The sequence below is a fragment of the Colius striatus genome, chromosome 15 (assembly GCF_028858725.1).
Source record: "Colius striatus isolate bColStr4 chromosome 15, bColStr4.1.hap1, whole genome shotgun sequence".
Taxonomy (NCBI): domain Eukaryota; kingdom Metazoa; phylum Chordata; class Aves; order Coliiformes; family Coliidae; genus Colius; species Colius striatus.
In genome coordinates, this window is record NC_084773.1 from 1,911,118 (window position 1) to 1,934,621 (window position 23,504).

Consider the following 23,504-nt stretch of genomic DNA (forward strand, 5'->3'; position numbering starts at 1 on the left):
TTAAGTTACAAAAATATACCATCCCACATAAAAAAAGTGGTGTGGCTTCTATTTATATTACAGCCACTTGAAACTAAGCACAAAATTGTTTCAACCACGGAACCACATACAATGGAGAAGTTTCCATCCAACGTGACTCAAGTCCATTGTAAAGGACACTGAAAAAGAAAGATGAGGGAGAAAAGAACACTGTCTTGTGCCAAAGTACAGTTTCCTTGTAAATTATATTAAAATGAAGCAAAGTGTCAAAGTTACTCAGAGCACACAAGTCAATATAAATCAGAATTGAAATAGTAATGGTGTTATAACATTGTCATAACTATCTAGTGGTTGGTAGGGCTGGGACAAAGGCTGGACTCGATGATCTTAAAGTTCTCTTCCAGATGAAATGATTCTATGATTCTGTGATTATTAGATGCACAATTATTTAGAGTATTAGATATTTGGGGGAAAAAACTGTGAGGTCATTGCTTTTAAAGAAGACAGGGAGAGGGAATGCTGCTGGTTCCAGAGAAACTGGTTATCTGTTGTATGGAAATCAAGATTTCACTCATTTCTAAAGAAAAACTGCCCATGTAAGTCCAGATTGAAAATGAGACACCAGGAATGTTTAAAGAAAGCCCCTGGATTCCTCAATCATTGCTGTTGATGCCAATGAAAAGTTGTTTTCCCTCTTAAACAAAAACATTTTGGATGGATCCAAAGATAGTTTTTACTGGCTAAGGGGTTCTGAATTTTTACAGAAGACATTATTTGCAAATACCTATTAATCTTCCCATCTTTAAGGGGAAATCATGAAACATTTAAAACAGATATCTCCTCATGTGCAGTTAATTCTTAGCTGCATTGTTACTCTAAGAATAAAATCAGCCTGTTAGAACAGGTTCTCTCTTTCATCTTTGAACAGTCTCCTTTTTTGGTCTGGCAAGTTATTTCCCATTCTTGAGAAATTCAGTCCATTAATTTATGGGGCAAGGGAATACTACATATTTCTACAGGTCATATAAAATGGAAAAGCAGTCATTGATCCCAAATCAACTATGTGCATATGTGTGTGTGGTCTGAAAAATCAGTGATGTAAATATCAAAGAGTAATTTGTGTATTTTGCTACTTCTGCTTCTAAATGAACGTTTCACAGTTGGTAGTACAGCTATAGATGTGTTGTGCTTTGAATTCCACTGTTATCTGTGAAGGGTTTTTATAATCTACCCACTGCTGTGGCATTGGGTGCATCACACATAAAAGACTGCTTTGATTTGTAAGTGCCTGCAATGGTCAGTCCCATTCCAATTAACTGTCCATCAGAAAACAAAGCAATAATTAGGAAAACAAATCTTTGTTTAGAGCTACACAGCCAAACCTTGATGGAAATGATTGGCCTTGCAGTGTGTTCTGAAGGCCAATAAAGTAGCAAATTCAAAAGGCAGAGACCACAAACAACTGCCTTGCTTATGGTGAAACCTCAGAGGTGCAGATTCAATGGTTCTTAAACCCATTAAATCTATAATCTGAGATACCAGCTATATTAAGAATTTTAAATGTGTGGTTTAGATATTATGTCTTTACTTATCTATAAGCACTCTGTAACAGGTTCTGCTGGTACACAGAATGGCAGTCTGTAAGGGAGCACAGCCTCACACCTCCTGACTCTGGCTGCAGCCAACAAAGTGGCTCAGGCTTTTCTCTGGCAGTGCCAGGCTGCAGTTTACTGATACCTTTGACAGAATGATTGAACTGTACAGGGATAGAAAGTATTCTTGATTACAAGATTCCAAAGCTCTCCAGTTTTGCTGTTATCTTCCCACTGCAAAGAAAAGCAAGAGCCCCAGGACTCCAAGAATTTCAGTCTGATGTAACTACATATGGTCAAAAAACTCTTTTCCCCCAAATTAAGTTGTTTCTATTTAATTTAAAAATGTGACAGCTCGTTTTGCTCACAACCATGATGAAAATATATAATAGAACTGTATCTGGGGATATGACTTTAATAGAACCTTTCCATGAGACAAAACCTGCTCTACTTGCAGGCAATAAAATAAAATGATTCTTTTGTAACCTCTCTGAATACTCCATAGGATCATGGAATTGTTTGGTTGGAAAAGCTCTTGAAGCTCATTGAGTCCAACCTCTCCCCTCACCCTGCCAAGCTCAGCACTAACCCATGGCCCTCAGCACCTCAGCTTCATGGCTTTGCAATAGCTCCAGGGATGGGCACTCCCCCACCTCCCTGGGCAGCCTGGCATGGGGGCTGACAGGGAAAAAGTTCTTCCTCAGCTCCAATCTAAATCTCCCATGGTGCAATTTGAGGCTCTTTCTTCTTGTCCTGTCACTTGTTACTTGGGAGATGAGACTGACCCCCACCTTGCCACAACCTTCTGTCAGGGAGTTGCAGAGAGTGATCGTGTCTCCCCTCAGTCTCCTTTTCTCTGATAGATCCTCTCTTCATAGAGGTATCTTTTCAGAGGCCCTTTTCAAGTCTTTCCTAAAAACCAAACCAGTAGGTTAAACTGCCCAGTGCAATGCTTCAGCCACTTATCTCCATCTCCACCAGCTGATAGGAACAGTCCCTGCCAAAACTTCTGTGTCTGGATTTGAAAGCTGTGCAGGTGCTTGCTCAGTGCAGGATATTGGATGCTTGTTTCTGTAGCAGCACTTGTGTATAAAACAAGAATAGTAAAACATCTATTCAAAGCTGTGTATCAAGCAGTTACCTGAATTGGGATGAACTACATTCTGTGTGTTTATGGTCATGTTAGCAGTCGAAACTAAGGAAAATCATATTAGCAAAATGTTATTTCAGTCCAGCTCTGTTGAGACCACATTGCATTATCCCCAAAACAAGGAATTTGGTATCCTTCATGGAAGGAATGAGTCTGTGCACCAGAGACACAGTGCCCATAACAACTAAGAGCACAGTGTTCCCAGTGCTGCTTCTTTAAAAGGAAGGAGGAGGACACCAGTAATAAACCATTACATGATGCAGAAGTAAAGAGACAGTACTTCGATTACTTTGAGGCTAGAACAGCAGAACCTGAAGTTGTTACTTTCTTGACAGCCTTTTCTGAAATGTAACACCTTCTTCACTCCTCACTCACAGGGAAGCTCAGTGCCATCAAGTTGTGTTCAGTAGAGACTGAGGTCAAGGAGCCCTTGCTCAGCTCTCTCCAGCTGTTCAGAGATCTGGTTTGATTTCTTTCCATTTTTCCTGTTTTTCACTTGATCTTATTCATTCCTCTTTCCCTGACCCTTTATATGATTTGACTAGAGCCAAGCAGTTTTCTCCAGTTTTATTTTACTGTGTTCAGAGAGAAAATTGAACCAAATGTGAACATTGTGTAAATAACAGAAAGTATTGTCTCCAGAGAGAAATGCAAACCGTGATCAAATTACCTGTTCTTGGGCTTCCATCAGAGTTCTGTTACCTTCCATCTGCCAGATTTACCTTCTTCTTTCAAAGCAAACTACTTATGATGAGCAGCAATTTGTTTCAAGTCACTGCAGCTTGAGGACAGTAGAGTTATTTGATTTGATCTTAACTGATGAGGAAGATACTTCATTGGGAAGGATCCCATCACGGAGTTAGATGGAAATCTATAACTCAGTGTCAGCCTGCACTAAATCTGGGGTGTGGATCTTGTCTCTAAATGCCTTTCTGCATTGCAAAGCAGAAGTTTATCTGAAGTACAAGTGCTGATTAGGGGAAGAGGAACAGGGTTATCATGACTGGTAGGTTTGTATCATCCTTTAGATCCCTAATGTTAATCCTACTTGCATTAGCCAGGCCATGCTTATACGACCAATTAACATCACCACCAAGAATTTTCTTTCTGTTACAGTCCTTTGGCATTTAATTGCAGGAATATGGGGATTTTTTTCCTTATGTCTGAAAGGAAAGACTGGCTAACCAATAAAATAAATGAGCACACTAAATCATTCTGTGTGACCAAGGGTAAATACAGTTTCTGTATTAGTATCTGAGAATCCTGCTGAACTGGTGCAAAGCAAATCACTCCCTGATGTAACCAGATCTATACTAACAGACAGCAGGAGTAATTGAAGAGCAACTTGCCTTAAAAAGGTTGCTAAATGATCTAATGACCCCTAAAACTGTACAAGCTGTTTTCTTTCTCCTAGGAAGTTGCTTAAATAGGAGATAAATGACAGCTATAGCATCATGACCATAAAGCCAATGTACTCAGATTTGGGGAACAGCATCTAATGGAAGTCCAAATCCCAAATATACCCATGAGATTAGCCTGACTTTCTCTCTGCTTGGGACAAAGGAGCACAAAGATCCTGGAAAAAGCCTGGATGGGACTTTACTATATGCCTGTTTCATTGTTTGCCTTTCCAAACTCTTACATCAAGTTACTCTGTATAAACAGTAATCCAACTTGGAATCATAGAGTCATAGAATGGTAAGAGTTGGAAGGGACCTTTAGAGATCATCCAGTCCAACCCCCCTGCAGAAGCAGGGTCACCTAGATCAGGTCACACAGGAACATGTCCAGGCGGGTCTTGAAGACCTCCAAGGAAGGAGCCTCCACACCCTCCCTGGGCAGCCTGGGCCAGGGCTCCCTCACCTCACGGTGACATAGTTTTTTCTCATGTTTAAATGGAACTGTTTGTGTTGCAGCTTCATCCCATCACCCCTTGTCCTGTTGCTAGATACAACAGAAAAAAGGTGCTGCCCCAACCTCCTGACACCCACCATTGAGATATCTGTAAATATTAATGAGATCCATGTTTATTTGTCAATGAGATCCATGGTTAATTTGTCAATAAACATGTAGTGTGACTGTGTAGATACTAATCGACCATCTTCTGTAGTCTCCATTAGCAATCAGTAAGTACTTTCTGCACAGTGTCTACCTCAGAAAGCCTCTCTGCATTCTGACATCCATCAATGACTGCAAACAAAAGCTGACTTGTCTTTTGCCAATTGCACTGTTCATCTGCCTACAAGTTCTTTTAAATCCTAGTTTCTAGTAAGCAAATGACTTTTCATATCAAATGCTTCTGGAGTTATTGTTGTGACTTAAAGGCAAATGAGTCAAGCAGCAGCAGAGATGCCCTCACTGGCTGAGAATCTATTGCTGGGACATGTATACATGGCAGAACAATGCCGTCCACGGGCTGTGTAGAAAAAGCAAAAAGGCCGTTGTCAGAGCTGTGACGTGAGGAGGGTGTTTGAAACGCGGAGGGTACGGAGCTGCGGCAGCGCGGCGGGTCGCGATCGCTGAGCCCCAGCGACACCGCGCGGCACCCGGCGGCACCCGGCGGCACCCGGCGGCACGGCACGGCACGGCACGGCACGGCACGGCCGGCAGCGGCACGGGGCTGCCTTCACACCCTCCCGAGTCCGTTACGGTGTCTTTATGTCGTTTGTTTCCATTCCTCTCATATGGAATATCTTCTAACGTGTACGTGTATACAAGTGTTTATGTACACGCGGTGCTCAGCTGCGTGTGCGTGGAAGAGGAGATGCTTGTTTTATTCAAAGGGGGCTTTAACCTTTTAGATACTTCATGTTTGTGAAAATACCCCAAACACAGCTGTTACGCTTTCAGATCCGATTATAAATGTATGGAATTAAGAAAGGCAGGAGAAAACAAGCATGTGTGGAGCCTGAGCTCACCACATCCTCCTCAAACGCCACATTTAGACACACTTAGCTCCAGCTAAACAGTCAAGTTCATCTGGCACAAGTACAAAATGATAGCATGTCTTTTACTACACTGAGGGCTTTTTGTCTCTCTCTGAATAAGACACCTATTCAGGGCAGATACTCTGTTCTTCCTAGAGGTGACAGAGATCACAAGAGGGGCAGAGACTGAGACCTTAACTGCTGGATGAAGAGTGTCCGTGTATTTAAAGCAATCACAAAGCTTGATTTGTTTTCACCATTTGCATTTGATCTCCAGGCATTTTAATGGATGAAAAACAAAGTTCATGCAGAAAAATAAATCCAGATATTTTTAATATTGACAGTACTTAAAAACCAGTGAGATACAGCATACAAATGCTGGGCAGAGTTCTTACTAACCCTGCTTTAAATGCTTATTGAGACCCTACACCAGTAGATGGAGTAATTACTAAGGGAGTTATGTGTGTATTGCTCACTTCTGTTGCTTAGGTACTCTCACTCGTGAAGATAAGTCACAGGTAAACAGTTTGCTGGATATTTGATAGTGACAAATGTCCAAATAAAGGCTTTTGGTTGTTAACTGTGAATATATCCATTAAATGAGGAGGATTAAGTCAAAACACCTAAAAGTATTCATCTTTTTTTGCTTGCTTTGAAATAACATGCCAAGAACTAAACAAGTATGCCTTGACAATTCCCTTTTTGAAAGGATCTGATGCCATTCAGACTGTAAGTGAGAAAATGAGGCATATATTAATTTTTATATATATTTATGTTATATCTTTCCATATATTATATATTAATATATTTTGGATTATTTGACCAGAGTTTCTACTGACATCAGCAGAAATTGATCCAAATGAAATGAAATGAAATGAAATGAAATGAAATGAAAGCTTTCAGGATGGGGCCTGATGTATTTTTTATAGCTGAATACTCTGCATTGAAGGCTTGTCAGCAGCCTACCTGGTGATATAGCAGGAATTTTCTATACCAGCTATATTCTTCTGCCTGGAAGAATACATCTGTCCTGCAGACAAGCTGAGCAAAGAAGACAAAGAGTTGCTCACGAGAGAACTCGTTAGGAGAGGAGCCCAAAAGGAAAAAGCCCCACAGGCAACCTGACAGAGTTAGGCTTCAGGACCAGGATGACTTCATTCATCTGTAGGATACAGTGCTTTAGCTTTACTGCTAATAATGTTGTATTAGAGAAGGCAACAAAATGTTCCCTACAACTGAAAAAACAGACAAGTATTGCTAGTTCATAGATATTTTTCCTCATTTATTTTAAACATAACAGCAATCCTGGTCTCTTTTTGCCTTCATCCAGACAAAATTAGGCTTTTGTGAACTTTTTATTATCTCCTGCCAGATGACCCTCTGATCATCTCACAATCTGCCAGTTGTATTGGCAGAGGCAGACAGTGCCTTTGAGAATTCCACAGCTCCATGGTGACTGCCCTCAAAAGCAAAGCAAACATCCCATTTGTAGGCAATCGTGAGCCCACCACTATAGAACAACCTATGTGTTCTTAGTAGATTTCTGTGAGAAAAAGCTTTTTTTTATCCCACAGGCATTTTGGGGAAGACTTTAAAAAAATGTCCTCATTCTAGTGCAGAGCAAAAGCCACCCCTTTGCAAAATTAAACCAAGGAGAAGAGTAATCCCATCATTAGAGAACAGGCAATAGCCGCCACACACCCAAATAGAAATGGAAGGTCTAAGTCAGATCTCTCTGTTTTGTCTCAGTGCTACAATTACTATCATATAACATCCTTTGATTTTTTTTATCTAATTTTTCTTCTATTTTTACTCTCTGATTTTGTTTGTTCAAGCTGAACCTAATAGAAATGTCTTATTTTTGGAGGCTTTTCCTTGGTCTCCTTTCCTTTTCCCTGCTGTGGTGGGTGTTTCCCCTTTACTTTTTTGTTATCATTCACTGTCTCTACTTGACTTTTTTGTTTGATTTCTCTGACCTTTGAATCATAACCTGTTAAGCAAAGCTGTTTGGCTTTAATCCATGTTTAACTTGCAAGGATTCTGTCCCTCTCCCCATTGCCACAGTTTATTTTGAATAAGGACCATATGCTAAATACAAATTAACATTTTAAACCAAGGATAAGCACCAAGAGGAATCATGGAAAAATGCAAAACAGAGCAGCTCATTTTCAGATATTCTTCATTTGTCCATTCAAGAAAAGAAGTCATTTCCCTTCAGCCCCTGATCTTGTGGTGGCCCAGCGCTCAGGCTGGCTTGCTGCCAATACAGCAAGCTGTCTTCAGCTGCCTATATATCATTCTCCAGTATCTGTTCACTCCTTGGAGAGTCCCAGGAAACTTGTCAGAGTTCAGAGCAGCCACTGATGCCTCCTCAGTGTGGCCACATCCTTGTGCTGCACCAGAAGCAAGAAGAGAAGCATGTGCACCCATTGCTGGAGAGGTCAACGCCGTTGCTTGGGGCAGAGCTCAGTGTGTTGTCTCTTTTGCACACCTCCTCACACTCCATCATCCTGTGACACTGATAAATAATACTAAGATAAACTGTAAGTTTTAAGTCTAGACTTGTGTTAGCACCACCATCTTTTCTCCACACTCTTGTTTCAAAGCATAAACTTCAGCTCTGAGTGAATCCAGTAGCGATGGATCTTTGCTGCTCCAGGTGGAGTTCTGCACATCTTAATCTCTTCCTGTTCACACAACAACCACTTGCAGTCCCACACTTTTTTTATAAGACCTGCTTGTTTTTGTAAGACTGGAGGAGCAGACAGAGTGTAGCATCAGGCAGGTCGCAGTCCCTGTGTTCAAGGTCAAAGCTTTCCTTACATCTTCAAACAGCACAGGGTTTTGACACTACAGGCCCCACAGGCTACCTTATCCTCTGTGTATGTGCACTGGGGAAGGCATAAGGAGGTTTGACTTTCCAGCAACTGGACAATCTTTCAGATATGCTGGACCACTTTCACTTGCCCATCCATCCACCTTTCAGCTGTCTGCGGTACAAACACACAAAGTCCATTTCAGCCTCAGCAGCTGCAGCATGCAGGGGGAGCTCTCTCCCATCACATAGCCCACATTCCTTCCTTGTCTGTGGGGAGCAATTCTTTCACTGGAAAGAGCTGCCCGAAAGCTGCTGTGCAACTGCACACTGCCTGTTCAAAAAGAGAAGTTGAAATCTGGCTTCTTCAAGCAAGAGCTGCAATAAACTAGGACAGCATCCTTGTCCATCTCTTGATTGGCTCTGGAAGGGGATCATCCAGCTTTCACAAGCAGTGGGATTTCTCAAGACATTCTTTCTCCCTGATAAGTCAACATCCTCTAGAAACCTCATCTCTTTGGGGGATGGGATTGTTTTTGTCGTGAAGAATCATAGACAACAGGGCTGGAATAGACAAGAGGAGGTCACCTGTTTCTATATACCAGGGAAAAACCAGAGTGTACCTTTTAGCAGTGAGTCCATACTGGGGGGTGCTCACTTGCAAGACTGTAAAAATCTTCAAGAAGGAAAGTATTCTGTAGGAGGTAGTTAGTTATCTAGCAATGGGAAACAGCCTGTGAATTCTTAGATTACTTTCTGATTTATTTATTTTTTAACAAGGCTTTTTTCAGTGCTTTTGTAAATATTATTCCAAGTAAAACTTATGCTGTATAGCTTGTTTCCTGCTCTGAGCAGTCATTTCCCTTCCCATTCAGAGGAAGAGCTTAACAGGTTCTGCACGGGTAAGTTGGAAAGTTGGCTGAGCAACAGCAAAAGCTGCTTTAAATTTGTCAATTCTTGGTCTTCAACATGAAGAAACTCAAGGCTGGCAGAAATTTTGATGAAAATATCTTTTCCATACAGATTTCCTCAGTGGAGAAGGGCAACAGTGAACACTGGCACTCTGTAAAAAGCAGGAGCTTTTCTCCTCTAGCTGCTCCCTTTGCACTAGATAAAGCAAAGGTGGCTTCTTTTTAAGGTGTGCCTTCCCACATCTCCCCATGATGACTGTAGCTAGGTCTGCTCCACTGCCTTTCTCAGTCCCAGGGAACATGTCATACAGTAAACACCGAAAGCATCGTGGTCCTGTGGGGTGCCTCTGGCCACACAGGAGGCAAATAACACCACCTGTGCTGGATTCACCCCAAATGGGTGCAGGCTGGACCAGCAAGGGGAGGCATTCCTGCCACACTCCCTGCACATTAAGTGTATAAAGCAGTAAGCAACAAGGGGCTACGGAGTTTCTTACTTTTGGACACTCCACATTGGAAAGCCACTTCAAGATCTCACTGCTTTGCTAAATAACACAGCATGTGCTTCTTGTCAGCCTAGTTTTGTTGAGTTTATAACCATTCCTTCTCACCTCCTCTTGTCCTTTAGCTTCTTTTCTACCTAGTTCTTTACCAGTACAGTGTGTTCATAAAAAGCAACTGTACTGCATTCAAGCCTTCATTTTGCTGAATTAAGCAAGACCTATGCTTCCAAATGCTGTGAGTTTAGACCCTTCCATCTGCCTGGCCAGTTTAACTGCATTTTTCTGTGCCAGACCAGCTTATATTCATCTTTCTTGAGCAGGGCTGATGTAAGTGATACACAGCATCATGTCTAACACCTACTGGAAACACTGCACTCAACATGTGACAAGATGTTGAGTTTTTTCTTTGCACAAATCTTTGCCATTAGATTTCACTTAGTGAGCTCCCCATTTCGGACATGTGCATGTTATTAGTCCATAAATACATTCTTTTGGACATTGCATTGAAGTTTCTCATTTATTTATTTATTTATTGGCTCCACTCATCAATTTCATTCTTTCTTTAGGACAGTTTGGTCCTGTGGTCTTGCAGCTCTGTCTCATCTACAGATTTCAGTAGCACACACCTGCTTTTTTGGTGACAACTTCAGTCATGAAAATTCTACTTAAGTTCTGAAACCCAGTTATATCCTTCCTATTATTTTTTCTTCAATAACTGCCTGATGCCTCAGCAGCCACTTCCTTACCCACAGTGTAATTCCTGTAGTATTAGTGCTTAACTTTCTCCAGCATAACCTGTACATTTCCATTTAGAGATATCTGGTATGAGAGGTTGTACTTTGTGAGGCAGCTGGGTTTGATTTCCAAGCTGAAAAATATCTGGCCTGACCAATATAAGCCCAGAAAGGTCTTTGATTTTTACCTCCATCTCATTTTAAGCTTTTATCCCACCTGCCATTTTGCCCTTGCTCCTGTATTTAATAAATCTACTTCATTCATTCACTATTGACACTCTACTCAGATTAGCTAAATTACCTCTCTCCTTAGCAATCACATTTTTACTCAGTTCTCCTGTTACTCAATTGTTTTACTATTTATCCTTCATCCTTCATGAGATCTAAATCAGCTTGTATTTTGGCAATTCTTAGCTGATCCCTCTACTTCTTGACCTGAAAAACGTGGCTTTCCCTTCAAGTATTGAAATACCTATAAAAAGCTTCTATCATTGTATTACAAAGAAAACCAAACTCAACCCAAAAACAACGATACGTGCTCCAACTACAGTTCATAAAATCTTCAAACTCAGCCAAATCAAAATCAATTTTTGCTGGGACTCAGTTTAGCATCTCTTTTGCCCAAGGGCTATTTCCCTGCCAAGTTGCTGCCTTTGCTCCCTCCCGCCCATTTCAACATTCTTCAGACTGCTCAAAATTCAAACATATATATGAATCCAGTCTGCATTTATAGAAAGATAAGGTAGAAACAGGGAAGTAATACCACTGGTGACATTCTAATACAACATCCTTTGAAAAACAACAGTTCTTTTTCCAGTTTGATCCCTAAAATTCCAAGGGGACTGTTTCAGGTAAGTGTGGAAAAGAAGGAAGTGCTGCAGAGACATCCATCAATCTCCTAGGCAAGCAGTGAGTTTTCTGCTCTGGTTATGATTCCCTTAGCCAATATTCTTAAAGACTGTTATGCAAGAGTGGAGAAATCATGATGGTATACTCGTAGCATTCATGTGGCTTTGAGGATTCCATGAGTAAAGTTGTCCTTTTGGGGGGAATAGTTATATAAGCAGTAAGTCCCCTTTGGACAGGAGAGAGTCTGTAAGCGGTTGTGCACGATGTTGCTATCAACATCAGCAATTGCTTCTCTTTGGGGAATTTGGATGGGATACCAAAGTTGTGCTCCATAAAATGAAAACCAAAAGGGCTCCTTATGACAGCAATTATCACACCTCACTGAGGTAATCTTGAACACTGTCGTTTCTGGCTCCTGTGCTACCCATTTTGCTCCCTAGCCCTGAAGAAGAACCTGTTGGGGGTCATTCTCCATGACAGATCCTGCATTCTAATCCTTGATTCCTGCAATGTTTGAACTCAGTGATAGGCAAGTTTGTGGCTCAGCATTGCAGTATAAGAAAATGTGTTTGCACTAAAGGAAAGCAGCAGGAGGGTGAGCTGCCAGGCTGGGAAACAAAGACAACAAGGAAAAAAAGAAGGGAGTGAATACATCTGCAGGACAGGTCTAGTCCAGCATCTCTGTGCAGGGAGACTGAGTTGCATATAAGGGGTTAGAAGCCTCACAATTAAATTGGCACAGCACCTTGGAGAGGTGAGAAGGAGCAGTCTGTAGTTAATTTGCCAGCAACTGGTGCTTTAGGAGGAGCCTGGATTTTATTAGAGGCCTTGGCTCAGGACAGCAAAAGGACTGGTTCAAAGCCTGTCTTTATTATCAAGCATCAAGGTTTCTGACTGTCTGAAAGCAAGCCTCTTGAAGAGGCCTGCATTACTACAGACCATTGAAAGCCCATGAGTAAGATTTCTCAGTTTAGGAATGTAGTGCTAATTAGTCTTTTTGGGTCAGCCTGGGTGGGTTGGCTAATTAGCAAAAGTAATATAGCATGTGATTGGCCTGGAGTGTGGGTGAGGTTCCTGGAAGCACCAGGTGATATCTGGTGAAAAAAAAAAGGATGTGTGGGTGGTAAAATCAGGACAGCTGCAGTCAGTGACTAGAGAGGGGGAAATATATCTTCAATAGAAAATGCACAAAGGCTCTACACTTTCAGAACAGTTGAGGTAAAGATTAGCAAGCTCCTGTAAAGTTTATAGGGGGGAAAAAAAGAAGCTTAATTTAGGGTAAAATAATTTCTTTGTAAGATGGAGAGATATGCAGATTGCATAAGTGCTGATGTTGTCATGTCAAGTCAGTTGAGTGCCTGATAAAACCCAAGACCATTTCAGTGCAAGAGCTAATGGCAGATTTGCTACAGCCCCAAGGCACAGAGAAGACAGGGGCCCTGCAGATGTTGTTTTACCATTCAGGTTGGTGTGGATTTAAACTATCAGCCTGTGTTTTCAGCTTCTAAATAAAAGATGAGACCATCTTTGACTTTTGTTTTAGTAGAAAAACAGCAACACTAGAATCCTCTGCAGTCATCCTCTGCCACTGCAGAGAACTGTGCAGATTTGTTTAGAATCATAGAATCGTTCCAGTTGGAAAAGCCCTTTAAGCTCATTGAGTCCCAGCCCTCCCCTCACCCTGCCAAGCCCAGCAGTACCCCATGGCCCTCAGCACCTCAGCTCCATGGCTTTGCAATAGCTCCAGGGCTGGGGACTCCCCCACCTCCCTGGGCAGCCTGGGACAGGGGCTCACAACCCTCTCAGGGAAGAAGTTCTGCCTCAGCTCCAACCTAAACCTCTCCTGGGGCAACTTGAGGCCATTTCCAATCACTGTGCTTGGGAAAAGAGACTGACCCCCCACCTCAATACGACCTCCTGTCAGGTAGTTGCAGAGAGTGCTCCTGTCTGCTCACAGCCACCTCTTCTCCAGTCTGAACAGCCCCATTCCCTCAGCTGCTCCCCATCACACTTGTGCTCCAGCCCCTTCCCCAGCTCTGATGCCGCTCTCTGGACACGCTCTAGTTTATGGCCCGTTGTGAGGCTGAGAAGTCTATCACATGGTAAGCATAGTCATATTCCATATAAAATATTAGGCAACCTTTCTTACAAAAGTCACAGGATCTCTTTGGTCCTCCAGAAAGAAACTCTTGGCTGTCCTCAAGCCAAAGTGCTTACACTTTCCCTTAAAGGGCACACTCCCACTGTCCCACTGCACCACAGGCTCTCTGAACTACCAAGCACCCGCCTGCCCTGAGGCATCCCAAGAAGGTGCCAGGTTCCTCAGAACAATGGTACTGGAATATGAAAGGGATTGGTTCCTCCAGGGCCACTTTTCCAGGTTTCCACTTTAGGCTAATTTCCCCAGGATCCAAGGAGCTGCTGATGTAACTGCTGTGTTGTTTCAGCGAGCTCCAGCGCATTATACAGAGTGGATACCACAAACACTTAATGCTACTGAAACGTGCAGGGGATAGAGTGTCAACTTTTACATGTGGTTGAGAAAATTAGAGGAAGGAGAGAAACAAAACAGCAAAGACTTTAACCCACACTAAAGCACTTGAAAACGTTCTGGTGGCTGTGTCTTTCCTTATGAAGTTCTTTTCTCCATATCCTCATAATGCTGCTTACCAAGAACTGTCTAACTGGGTCAGTTGCTATAAGGAGCATATTTTACCTCAGTCATTTTGTATGTATCATTTGGACTCCTCATTTGATGGTCTGAAGGTTGGTGACTCTGAATAATTCGTTTTGGACCTGTGCTTCATGCTTTTCTTCATGTAGCTAAAGCAGACAAAGCCCTTTGCAACAGCTTCATACGGCAGCGTGTTGTTGTAATAGTTAAAAAGTGCAACTTCTCGATTGCTGAGCAGGAATTCACGTCACAAGGAGTGAGATTTATGTCTGGCAGTCGTAGATCAAATGCAAATCTATCAGGGGAAAAACCAGTAAACTTTGCAAGAAACATGTTTAATTAATTTTACATTTACTAACTTTCATACATTCTGGGATCTTTCCCTCTTGACAGATGGCAATTTAATTTCTGTCCTTAAAACAAAACAAAAGAAGCCCAAAGCTATTATGTCCAATGGTTTAACATAGTTCACTTTTCAAAATGTTAGAGATGGGCCTAAGACAAAGTTTGGATTCAAATCCTAATGTTCCCAGAGGGTGTTCTGCTCCAAGGTTTTGATTCAGGCCCATCTTTCCCTCTCAACAAGTATACATTTGAAAAGGATACTGCCAAATAAATCTCCTGTTTTGAGAAGTTAAGTATTACATGTGTTTCTAATAACATGTCAGATGGAGTAGCATGAAGTAATTTCAATTATTTTTATTATTTGTCTGTGGTTTTTGCTTCCTTCTTTCATTTTGCTTAGCAAAACAGCTAAACCCAGAATAGTCCATCTCCTTTCCCACTTGCAGTCGGCGAATCGAAGTGAAACCATCACTTTGTAATAAAGCGAAGCATCCCGCTGTGCTTGTGCTTCCAGATACAAGTGAAGGGAATGAAAAAGAAGTTGTTTCTTAAATTACACAAAGGTATCTGTTGAAGCCCATTTTCTAGCCAGTCTATCCTAAAAAACAACAAAAAAGGGAGCAGAAAGCAAGGAGATAGGGAGAAGTCGTTGAAGGTGCTAGGAGCTGAAGGAGAAAGGCCATATACAAGCAGAGGTAAGATTTGGGAAGGCACTTCCTTCCAGGATGATCACATGCTGCAAAGGGAAAACAATTTCTTTTAAGACCTGGGCTTTGGATTAGTCCAGGATTCATATATCATGTCAGACAGCAACTGATTCAGCAAACGTTCTCTGGAAGAAATTAAAAGTGTATGTTCAGCCTCGACCAATAAAGAGATTTCGAATGAAAGCAAAGACAGATTAGTGGAACACTGGAACTAAGCTACTCTAATTTTTTGTTTCTCTTCTGTTTTTAAATGTGTTTTCCAGAGCGGATCACTAAAGGAGCCAGAGCCAAACAAAATCCCACCTCAGCGACCACCACCTCAAGGTTGTTTACAGTACATTCTCGACTGTAATGGCGTTGCAGTAGGACCAAAACAAGTCCAGGCTACTTAGATAATTGAGACTAAAGGCCAGGGTTAAAGCAAAAATGAAAAGGTGAAAAAAAAAAACAAAGAAAGAAAGGAAAGAAAAGAAACAAACACACAATCTTAAAAGCAAACATCCCAGTTGTGTTCAATTTTTGCATTGTTTCAGTGCTGACCTGGACTGTGTTTTTTCTATGCAGTGTCAACTATACCGTCTGGTTGTTTACTTGTTCATGTCTGTGCGTGTAAAGCTTTACCTACCTTCCTCTGTAAAACTCGTGATTTCAGGGCTGTTGTCAACAGTGTACGAAGAATGTGCCTCTCTAGAGCCCAGTGCAACTGTACATTATGGATGGTTAGACAGTATTTTTGGAGTATTATATATATCGTTCAGCAAAACGCCACCGAGGTTCCAACCTAAATACTTCTTTGCTTCCTCTGTGAGTGTGTGCACACTGTACTCATAGCCTTTATTTTCTCGTGGGTGTGCATGATCAATAGGTAGGTGATCCAGATATATTTTTAAAAGCTGAGATTAGAATTTGCTAGTGAGGCTCTTGATTTACAATTTTATAACGTTTGTTAACTTTTGAGTTTTACTTATATGCAAGTGGAAGTCTGATATTTCAGTGACTCCATAAGATACAGTTCTTCCCAAGGAATATTTAAAATATCTTCTATTTTACATACTGGTATTCATATTTTTAGTGATTCTGCATTAAATGATTAGCTACAAAGCTATGTAAATGGGCCACCTATGTGCAATATCTCGGTGCAAGTGTATTTCATGTATCCTATTTCAATCAAGTAGCACCTTTTGTTGTCATTCTGAATTAGTAATCTGTGGAGATTTTTAATGAAAACTAATGCAAATACTTTCAAAAATCTTATCTGAGAGTTCAAGCCCAGGTTCTTTGGTGAGGAGTACCTCAAGGACTGTTAAACTTCCTGTAAAAAGCTCTTTTTTGTTGTTCTCCAAATGTTAGGAGTCAGTAGACCGAGGTACCTTTAACCAGCTGGGGATCTTGCCCTTTAGTAGAACACAAGACAAAAATGTCAGCAGTTTTCTTTACCAACTCAGGTCTACTATTTTCAAGCTACAACCATCCAGATAGCTATAAAGAAAATACAGTCCCGGCGTTATCCACAGAAACAGGCTTGATAAGAATGGCTTGAAATCAAACATGCAGAAAGGCTTGAGATGCCTGACGACTGATGGATCTTCCCTAGGTGAATTCTTTGTGATTTTTTGGTTTTGCATAAGCGGTGAGGTGATGTGAGGAGAAATGCACAGGCAGGCAGTTAATCTGTCGTGAGAAATCTAGCCCAGAGTCCGTCACGAGCTCCACACTGCCAGCATACCATAAGGCTGAGTTGCAAGCGAGCCACGACGCTGTAATTTTAATCTCAAACGTGTACAAAGATGAGTAGTGGCCATTAGTTTAGTGCAAACAATTTTGTTGAAAGGGAAAACAGCCTTATGTTGTTCTACTTCTGTTTTCCCTACAAACACTGGGGGGGGAAAAAAAAAGTTATCAGTGAGAATCATCATTCTTAGTGTTTCTTTTATTCGTACAAGCTGGCTGGTAAGATGAGAATTAAGGTATGCATTATTAGCTATTTAAATGTTTGTGGTAAGTGCTACTGTTTACTACCTATCAGTAAATTACATGGCTATTTTGCTTTAGTGATCAGCATTTGTCTGGGTCAGGTGATGGCACTGGCTATTTTGTTCTATATTAAGAAAATTCCACTTAGGATCAGGTTCACAAATCCTTACCTCCAGACACCATGAAAGCGAATAAACCATACTGCCCTGGGGTGAAGAGATGAATCTGATGATTGATTTCATTTAAAGCAGTTGGTGTTTTGTGCATGGAGTAGTAACGAGCATTCCCAAGTGCTTTTCACACGCCGTTGGTGAGCTGTGTGTGTGCAAGGAAGAGGTGGGCGTTTCAGACAGGATTGCAGCTTGTTGGCTGGAAAGGACTGACAAGGGCACACGCTATTACTACATACCACAGATGAGCAGCAAGCCAAAATGTCTCTCTGCATGTAAGCATGCTTAGGTGCAATATTGTGGGTAACAGGGAACAGATGTTTTACAGTGTAGGCTTAATGTTCAGTTTTGTTGAGTTATTTTTGGTAAAAGTTTCTTTCATGATTGTTGCCTTTTGTACAACCCAGCTGCAAGAAAGTGAGCAAATGCTGGAAGTGTGACAGCAGTATATCTTTTATGTGAAATCTCTTGTACAGCTTAATGTGCAATAAAAGAAAGTTATATCTGTCTTCAGTGTAAAGTTTCTGGCATCCAAGCCTGTACGTACAAGTGGGGGAAAGAAACCTCTCTGTTTTTCAATACTGAGTGAAAGGAGACTAATAAGAAAATGATCCTTATTAAGATGTTGCAAGACCGTGTTATCACCTTCAAATATTTCCTACAAAAGTGGTTCAAATTAATAAACAATGAAGGCACATTCCTTAACATACAGTACGTGCTATTTATCTTTCTACACCACAACACACTGCTACAACTGTGTTAAAGCTTATTGAAGCATTAGTACATGCTGTTCTCAGACACAGCCACTGGAATCTCATCTAGTAAGTGGAAAGCTGACTGTAACAGTGATTTTAACAAAGAAAAAATACTCCTGTATTGCAGCAGTACTTCCAGAGAGGAAGGTTTTCTTTCAGGGACCTGATAGGTTTAAGTCTTTTGCTTGCACTATCTGTGTAAGACTGAAAATTCCCAAATGTACAGAACATCTAGATCAGTTGTCTGCTGTGATGTTTACTGTTCAGCAAAGCTCTTACCCTGACTGAAACATTATACAGACAAATGGCTCAGAATTTCATCGTGTCCTTCCTTCCCCTTAACTCAGATGTCCCGTGTGCCTTGTCACATGCAACAATAAAGATGCAGTTATAACAAACACCAGCCCAGAAAAACCACATTCAGACATCTGATGTGAGATAAAAGCAGGATACCCACTGATATCTGACACAGCACTATTTCAGTCAGAAAGCAGGGGGAAAAAAAGCCCTGTATGATGATGCAGCATCTTTCAGCCATGAGTTTCACAACCTAAGTCTCTTCTATACTCTGTAGTTTCACACTTGCTGCAGTATTTTGCCAGAATAACTTCCTTCTCAGTGGAAAGATCTCTTTGGTAAAGGATTAGCAATGACTTTCTCGTGCTTCTTGTAATGTTCTTGACATATTTCACTAAGGGGCTAAATGAGTTATCAGAAGACTTTAAATTAGATGGGGGAAAAAAAGGGTATAAAGTTGTTTTACTGCTGTAAGAGTGAATCTAAGAGGAATATTACAGAAATAACCTTAAAACTTTGGAGAAACAAAACTGTAATAACCACACAGAGAATAGTAGCTGTATTGCTGAAATAGAAATGACTGGTATAGTCAATTGTCACACAGCCTCTCCTTGAGATGGGCCAAAACGGTACTGGGTGTAGCTCCACTGATTTGATTGTCAGTCAGTACTTCTACTGCTGGGATGAAATTGGTGCTTAGTAGTTTTAAGATTCATAGGGGCTCCAAGCAAGTTACTAATGTACCAGCTGTGATTAGTAGTATTTACTACATGATACTGCAGTCCATATGAGTAGAGTTTTGCCTCAAAAGTAGAATGAATCACATTCGAGGATTATTTTAGAGTGTTGGATATGAAATCTAATAGGAATTCTTTGATACTATAACATTATGAAGTTTTTCTTGTACTGAACCTAGGGGGCCCAGTGCAACCCCAAGGAATGCAATCACAAAGCCAGGAGCCATTGCAGCCACAGCGCATGTACCCCCCTGGGCAGTCAGCAAAGCCCTCAACTTCTCAGCCACAGCGTCCACCAGGACCTACAACTCAGCAGCCACGTCCCCAGGCTCAAGGTCCTTCCAGCACCAGATTATCAAAGGAAGCAGAGCCGCAGCCACAGCCAGCTCCACAGCCAGCTCCACAGCCTGCTCCACAGCCAGCTCCACAGCCTGCTCCACAACAGAAGCCTCAGTCTCATCCACAACTTAAGTAAGATTTGCTTTATCCATGTTCTTCTCTCCTCGTGACACAGATTTTGTGGTCGTAACTGTAATTTGGGAGTTGGATTAATATTCAGGGGGAAAAAAGTATGTATGTTCCCAAGTCTAAAATGAGGTTAAAACATTCCAGAAATCTATATCCTGAGCACAACACAGAATTCATTTCTCGGTTGTGCAATTTCTGCCCCAGCTAGGTCTGAAATCTCATCATCTTCCTTGTATTTGTTCTCTCCTTTTTTGTGTCACTGACTCATGATCTGGGTGTGCTGTGAGCCTGCACAGAAAAGAGGAAGCCTTATCTATTTAAACTTTTAACCTTGAAGTTACTCAGACAACAGATTCCAGTTTCAAAAGTCCTATCTCAGAAATGATCCAACCGAAGGTGCCAAACTTATGTGCTGCTTATGGTGTGCTCTGTTCCTGGTTGTGTGCTTCTACTGACTGTTCAGCATAAGGTGATTCCCAAAGCCCCTTTCCAGAGAAGGCTGCAGGACTCAGAAAGAAACCTCCTGTAGCTCTTCCTGTGGGCAGCTTCCCTGCTGCCCAGCCTCTGCTGCTGCTGCTGCAGCCCACAATGTGGGAAGGGTCTGGAGCTCTATCCCCTCTCACGGCTCAAACCCAGCAGAGAGAAACCATGAGGGTGGCATTAGCAATGATTTGCCGTGTGTTGAACACAGTAACCCTGCCACATGCTATTGCTGCTGGTCACACACACATTCCAGGTGTTTGCTAAGTACAAAGCCTGGTGTGGAGTCTTTGTTCTGGCCAAGTAAGCCAGATCCCTTTTTCCCACCCACTCACATGCCTATACTGGTGTGAAGCGATTCCGAGCCCTCACCTGAGCACAATTCAGTGGAAAAGGTGTGTTAAGGGGACAAAAAGGAAAGATGACAGTGTTTTCCTTGCCTTCCTAGGACACTATATTTCTTTAGTGTGTTTTATAGTGAATTCTTCCATTATTTAAGTAGACACAGAGAACAGGCAGGTCAGTTTTCTTAAGATGGAAGACTCTAAACTAGCTTGAAACTTAACGTGTGAACTTCTGACATTCCAGAAGAAGAGTGAAGAACAGCTACAGAACTGTACCACATACTTTCCCAGCTCTCTCCCTTTCCTCCAATTCCTCACCCAAACCCATGTTCATTTTTCTCATCTTCTAATGCAAGAGAATAGTCTTTACTTAAAAAGTAAAGCTTTTCAGATACAGGCCACAGCAAGGTTAGTTTTTCCAACTTTCAATAAGTTTTTAGGTCCACACCAAGGCTCAGATCTCCTGCCTGCAGGATTAGCTCTATCTATTTGCATGTGTATGCTTTGTATTCACCCACATGCTGTTGCCTAACCTGTATGTACATGTTATTAATCTGTGAATAAATATTTAATTAGGCTACTTATTGTGTTACTAATCAAGTCAAGTGCTGCTTCCCACCCTCCCTCTTTCAGGGAGTACAAACAAACATTTATCAGTCTATTCTCATTAGCACAACTATAATTTATGAAAAACCTAAAGCGCCTGTAGCACTGTTTGCTGTACATTATTAGTTTAGAGGCAGAGAAGCTGCAAACCATGAAAAGTAGAAGACAATCTGAATAAGAAAAGTGTTTCAGTTTGACTATGGCCAAGCTTGAAATCTTGTTATTGTACTGAGATAAAAATTCAAGCAGCCAACTAGTTTCACTAACGCATGAGTGTCTTTGCAAGGAGACTGTAACTCATTAATGTTTTCTATTTAATTCAAGCCTGCTCCTTCAATATGACTTTATCTGACAAGTCATGAGTTGAAGCATAAAACTTCAGACCTTTTTCTTATTTTTATGTTATTTTGTTGGTGCTTGCAGAGGCTTTACTGTAGTTACATGATAGCTGTGAAAAACAGAAGAGCATTGGTGGACTAATTGCTTCTAGGCAAGAAAGAAATACATTTGATTTTGGGAACATTTTGAAGATTGAATGTGTCATTAAAGACTCTATTAAGGATCAAATGTCCTATATATGTATAGAAAAAGGGCACATTACAGCTCTAGAATTCATTCTTCAAGCTCTTGCCAATATACTTTCTTTGTGTATAGCCTTTTGCAGCCTAACACACACAATTATTAATCCCCTTGTGTTGGATGGTGATTTGGGTTTAGCAGGAGACCTGCTTTTTCCTCAGGTTGGGGTTTGTATCGTGCTGTTTGCTGGAGTACCATGTTTCACATCTGTAAAAATAAGCAGTGTGTTCTCTAAGGAGAAGATGACCCAGCTTCTCTAATCAGAGCACAGGAGGAACGTGCTGTGTTGCGGCAGCACTGTAGGCTACATCTACCTTGCTTGCATTGAATGTCCCTGTTGTTCACAGGCAAACTGCCTGACATCTCATGGGCCTTTTTCCTTTCCTCATCATTTGTGCAAGCTCTGTGTGTGTGGCAGCTGGTGGGCAATATAACCATACAAAACGTGTTGCGTTTCTGTCTTGCAGCAAGTCGCAGTCTTTGACCAACGCCTTCAGCTTCACAGAATCCTCCTTCTTCCGATCATCTGTGAACGAAGACGAAGCAAAGGCTGAAACCATTCGAAACTTGAGGAAATCCTTTGCCAGCCTTTTTTCTGATTAGCCAGCTTCAGCTGTGTGCACCCAGCGTGTAGTCTGCCAACCACGTGAATGTTACCTAGGTTTTGTTTCCCCTGTGCCAGTACCCTTCTCTACTGTGCTAACTGTTGTATTGAGCAATATGTTAAACTGTAAAACAAAAAAGGAAAAAAAATATAGAAAAGCAGGACTTTGATGAGATACCATCCAGGAATGTGTATCAACCTCTGTAAAGAAGGAAGGGTTCTGTTACTAACACAGAATGCCGAGATCGAAGGTCCCTATCCATTGTAATATTGTGGCCTTACTGTGACTGAACTATATAATCCTATTTGAGACTCCTTTGTAGACTTGTGTTAATAAAGCATTGAGTAATGGGCTTCTCCTTGCTTCACCCATTTCCAATGCGTGGCAATGCATGTGTATTTTGTGTGTAAATGTTTTGTACTGCAAAAGTGTAGTCTTGACTTGTTCTTGCCTCCCAAATTTAGGAGGCGACTCACACTGACATTCTTGTCAAGCCACATAAATAACGTGAGAGATCGAAGCAGTTTCTTCCTCCTTAGACCATCATCCCATCAGCTGGTTGTAGACTTCTGATGTATTGCTGGGAGTTATCAGTACACTAACTTAATGTCATAAGTAGAGTGTGTATGTACTACTGTATCTCCACGTGTCTACTTAAATTTCTTTCCAAATTGTAACCATAACTGGGTTTAGTTGCAAAGAATATGCATGATGTTACCCTTATTTTTGTGAACACCTGCTAATAAATGTCAAGTCCCATGCCTGGTTTAAAAAATATATCTATATGTCTTCTACAAAGCTTGTTTCAACATCAATATATATTGTCTATTTTGACTGATATCAAAAGGGTACCCTTATGGTTATAAAATATTTGGGCACAAACCACGACTGTAAGAAAATAAACTATCACAAATACTTCCCTTTATGAATCAGCATCATTAAACTATACATCCACATTGACATTTTCCAATCAGTATTGTGTTTTTAACATACTTCTCTGACTTGCAAAAGCTTTGGTCCCAGGTTTTGAGGTAATAACAGCATTTCTCTAAAGAAGTCTCTAAATCAGACTGAAGTTCATTAGTAATCTCTGGACTATCCACTTCCAAACGATTATCACTTTGTTCTGCCTATCAGGAATTACATGCAGCAGTATTCCTTGCCAGGAGACAGCGCTAACGGGGGCAACAAGAAAAAATACCTGTAATATTAGCATGTCTGAGGGAGAAAACGAGCGAAAACCCGATGGGATTTGTAATGGGTTTGTAGAGACACGCCTCTTTGCCTCAGAAATTTTCCTTCT

General features: G+C 41.3%; 1 protein-coding gene across 1 annotated transcript in view; it reads left to right on the plus strand.

The window, feature by feature from the left end:
* The window catches only part of SYN2 (synapsin II), a 194,097-nt gene extending 170,998 nt beyond the window's left edge, over positions 1-23,099 (plus strand). The window contains exons 11-13 of the mRNA XM_062008103.1: positions 15,450-15,510; positions 19,299-19,590; positions 22,064-23,099. Coding sequence (XP_061864087.1) covers positions 15,450-15,510; positions 19,299-19,590; positions 22,064-22,199 — 489 coding nt within the window. The 3' untranslated portion in view covers positions 22,200-23,099. The remainder of the gene's footprint in view (positions 1-15,449; positions 15,511-19,298; positions 19,591-22,063) is intronic.
* The last annotated feature ends 405 nt before the right edge of the window (positions 23,100-23,504 follow it).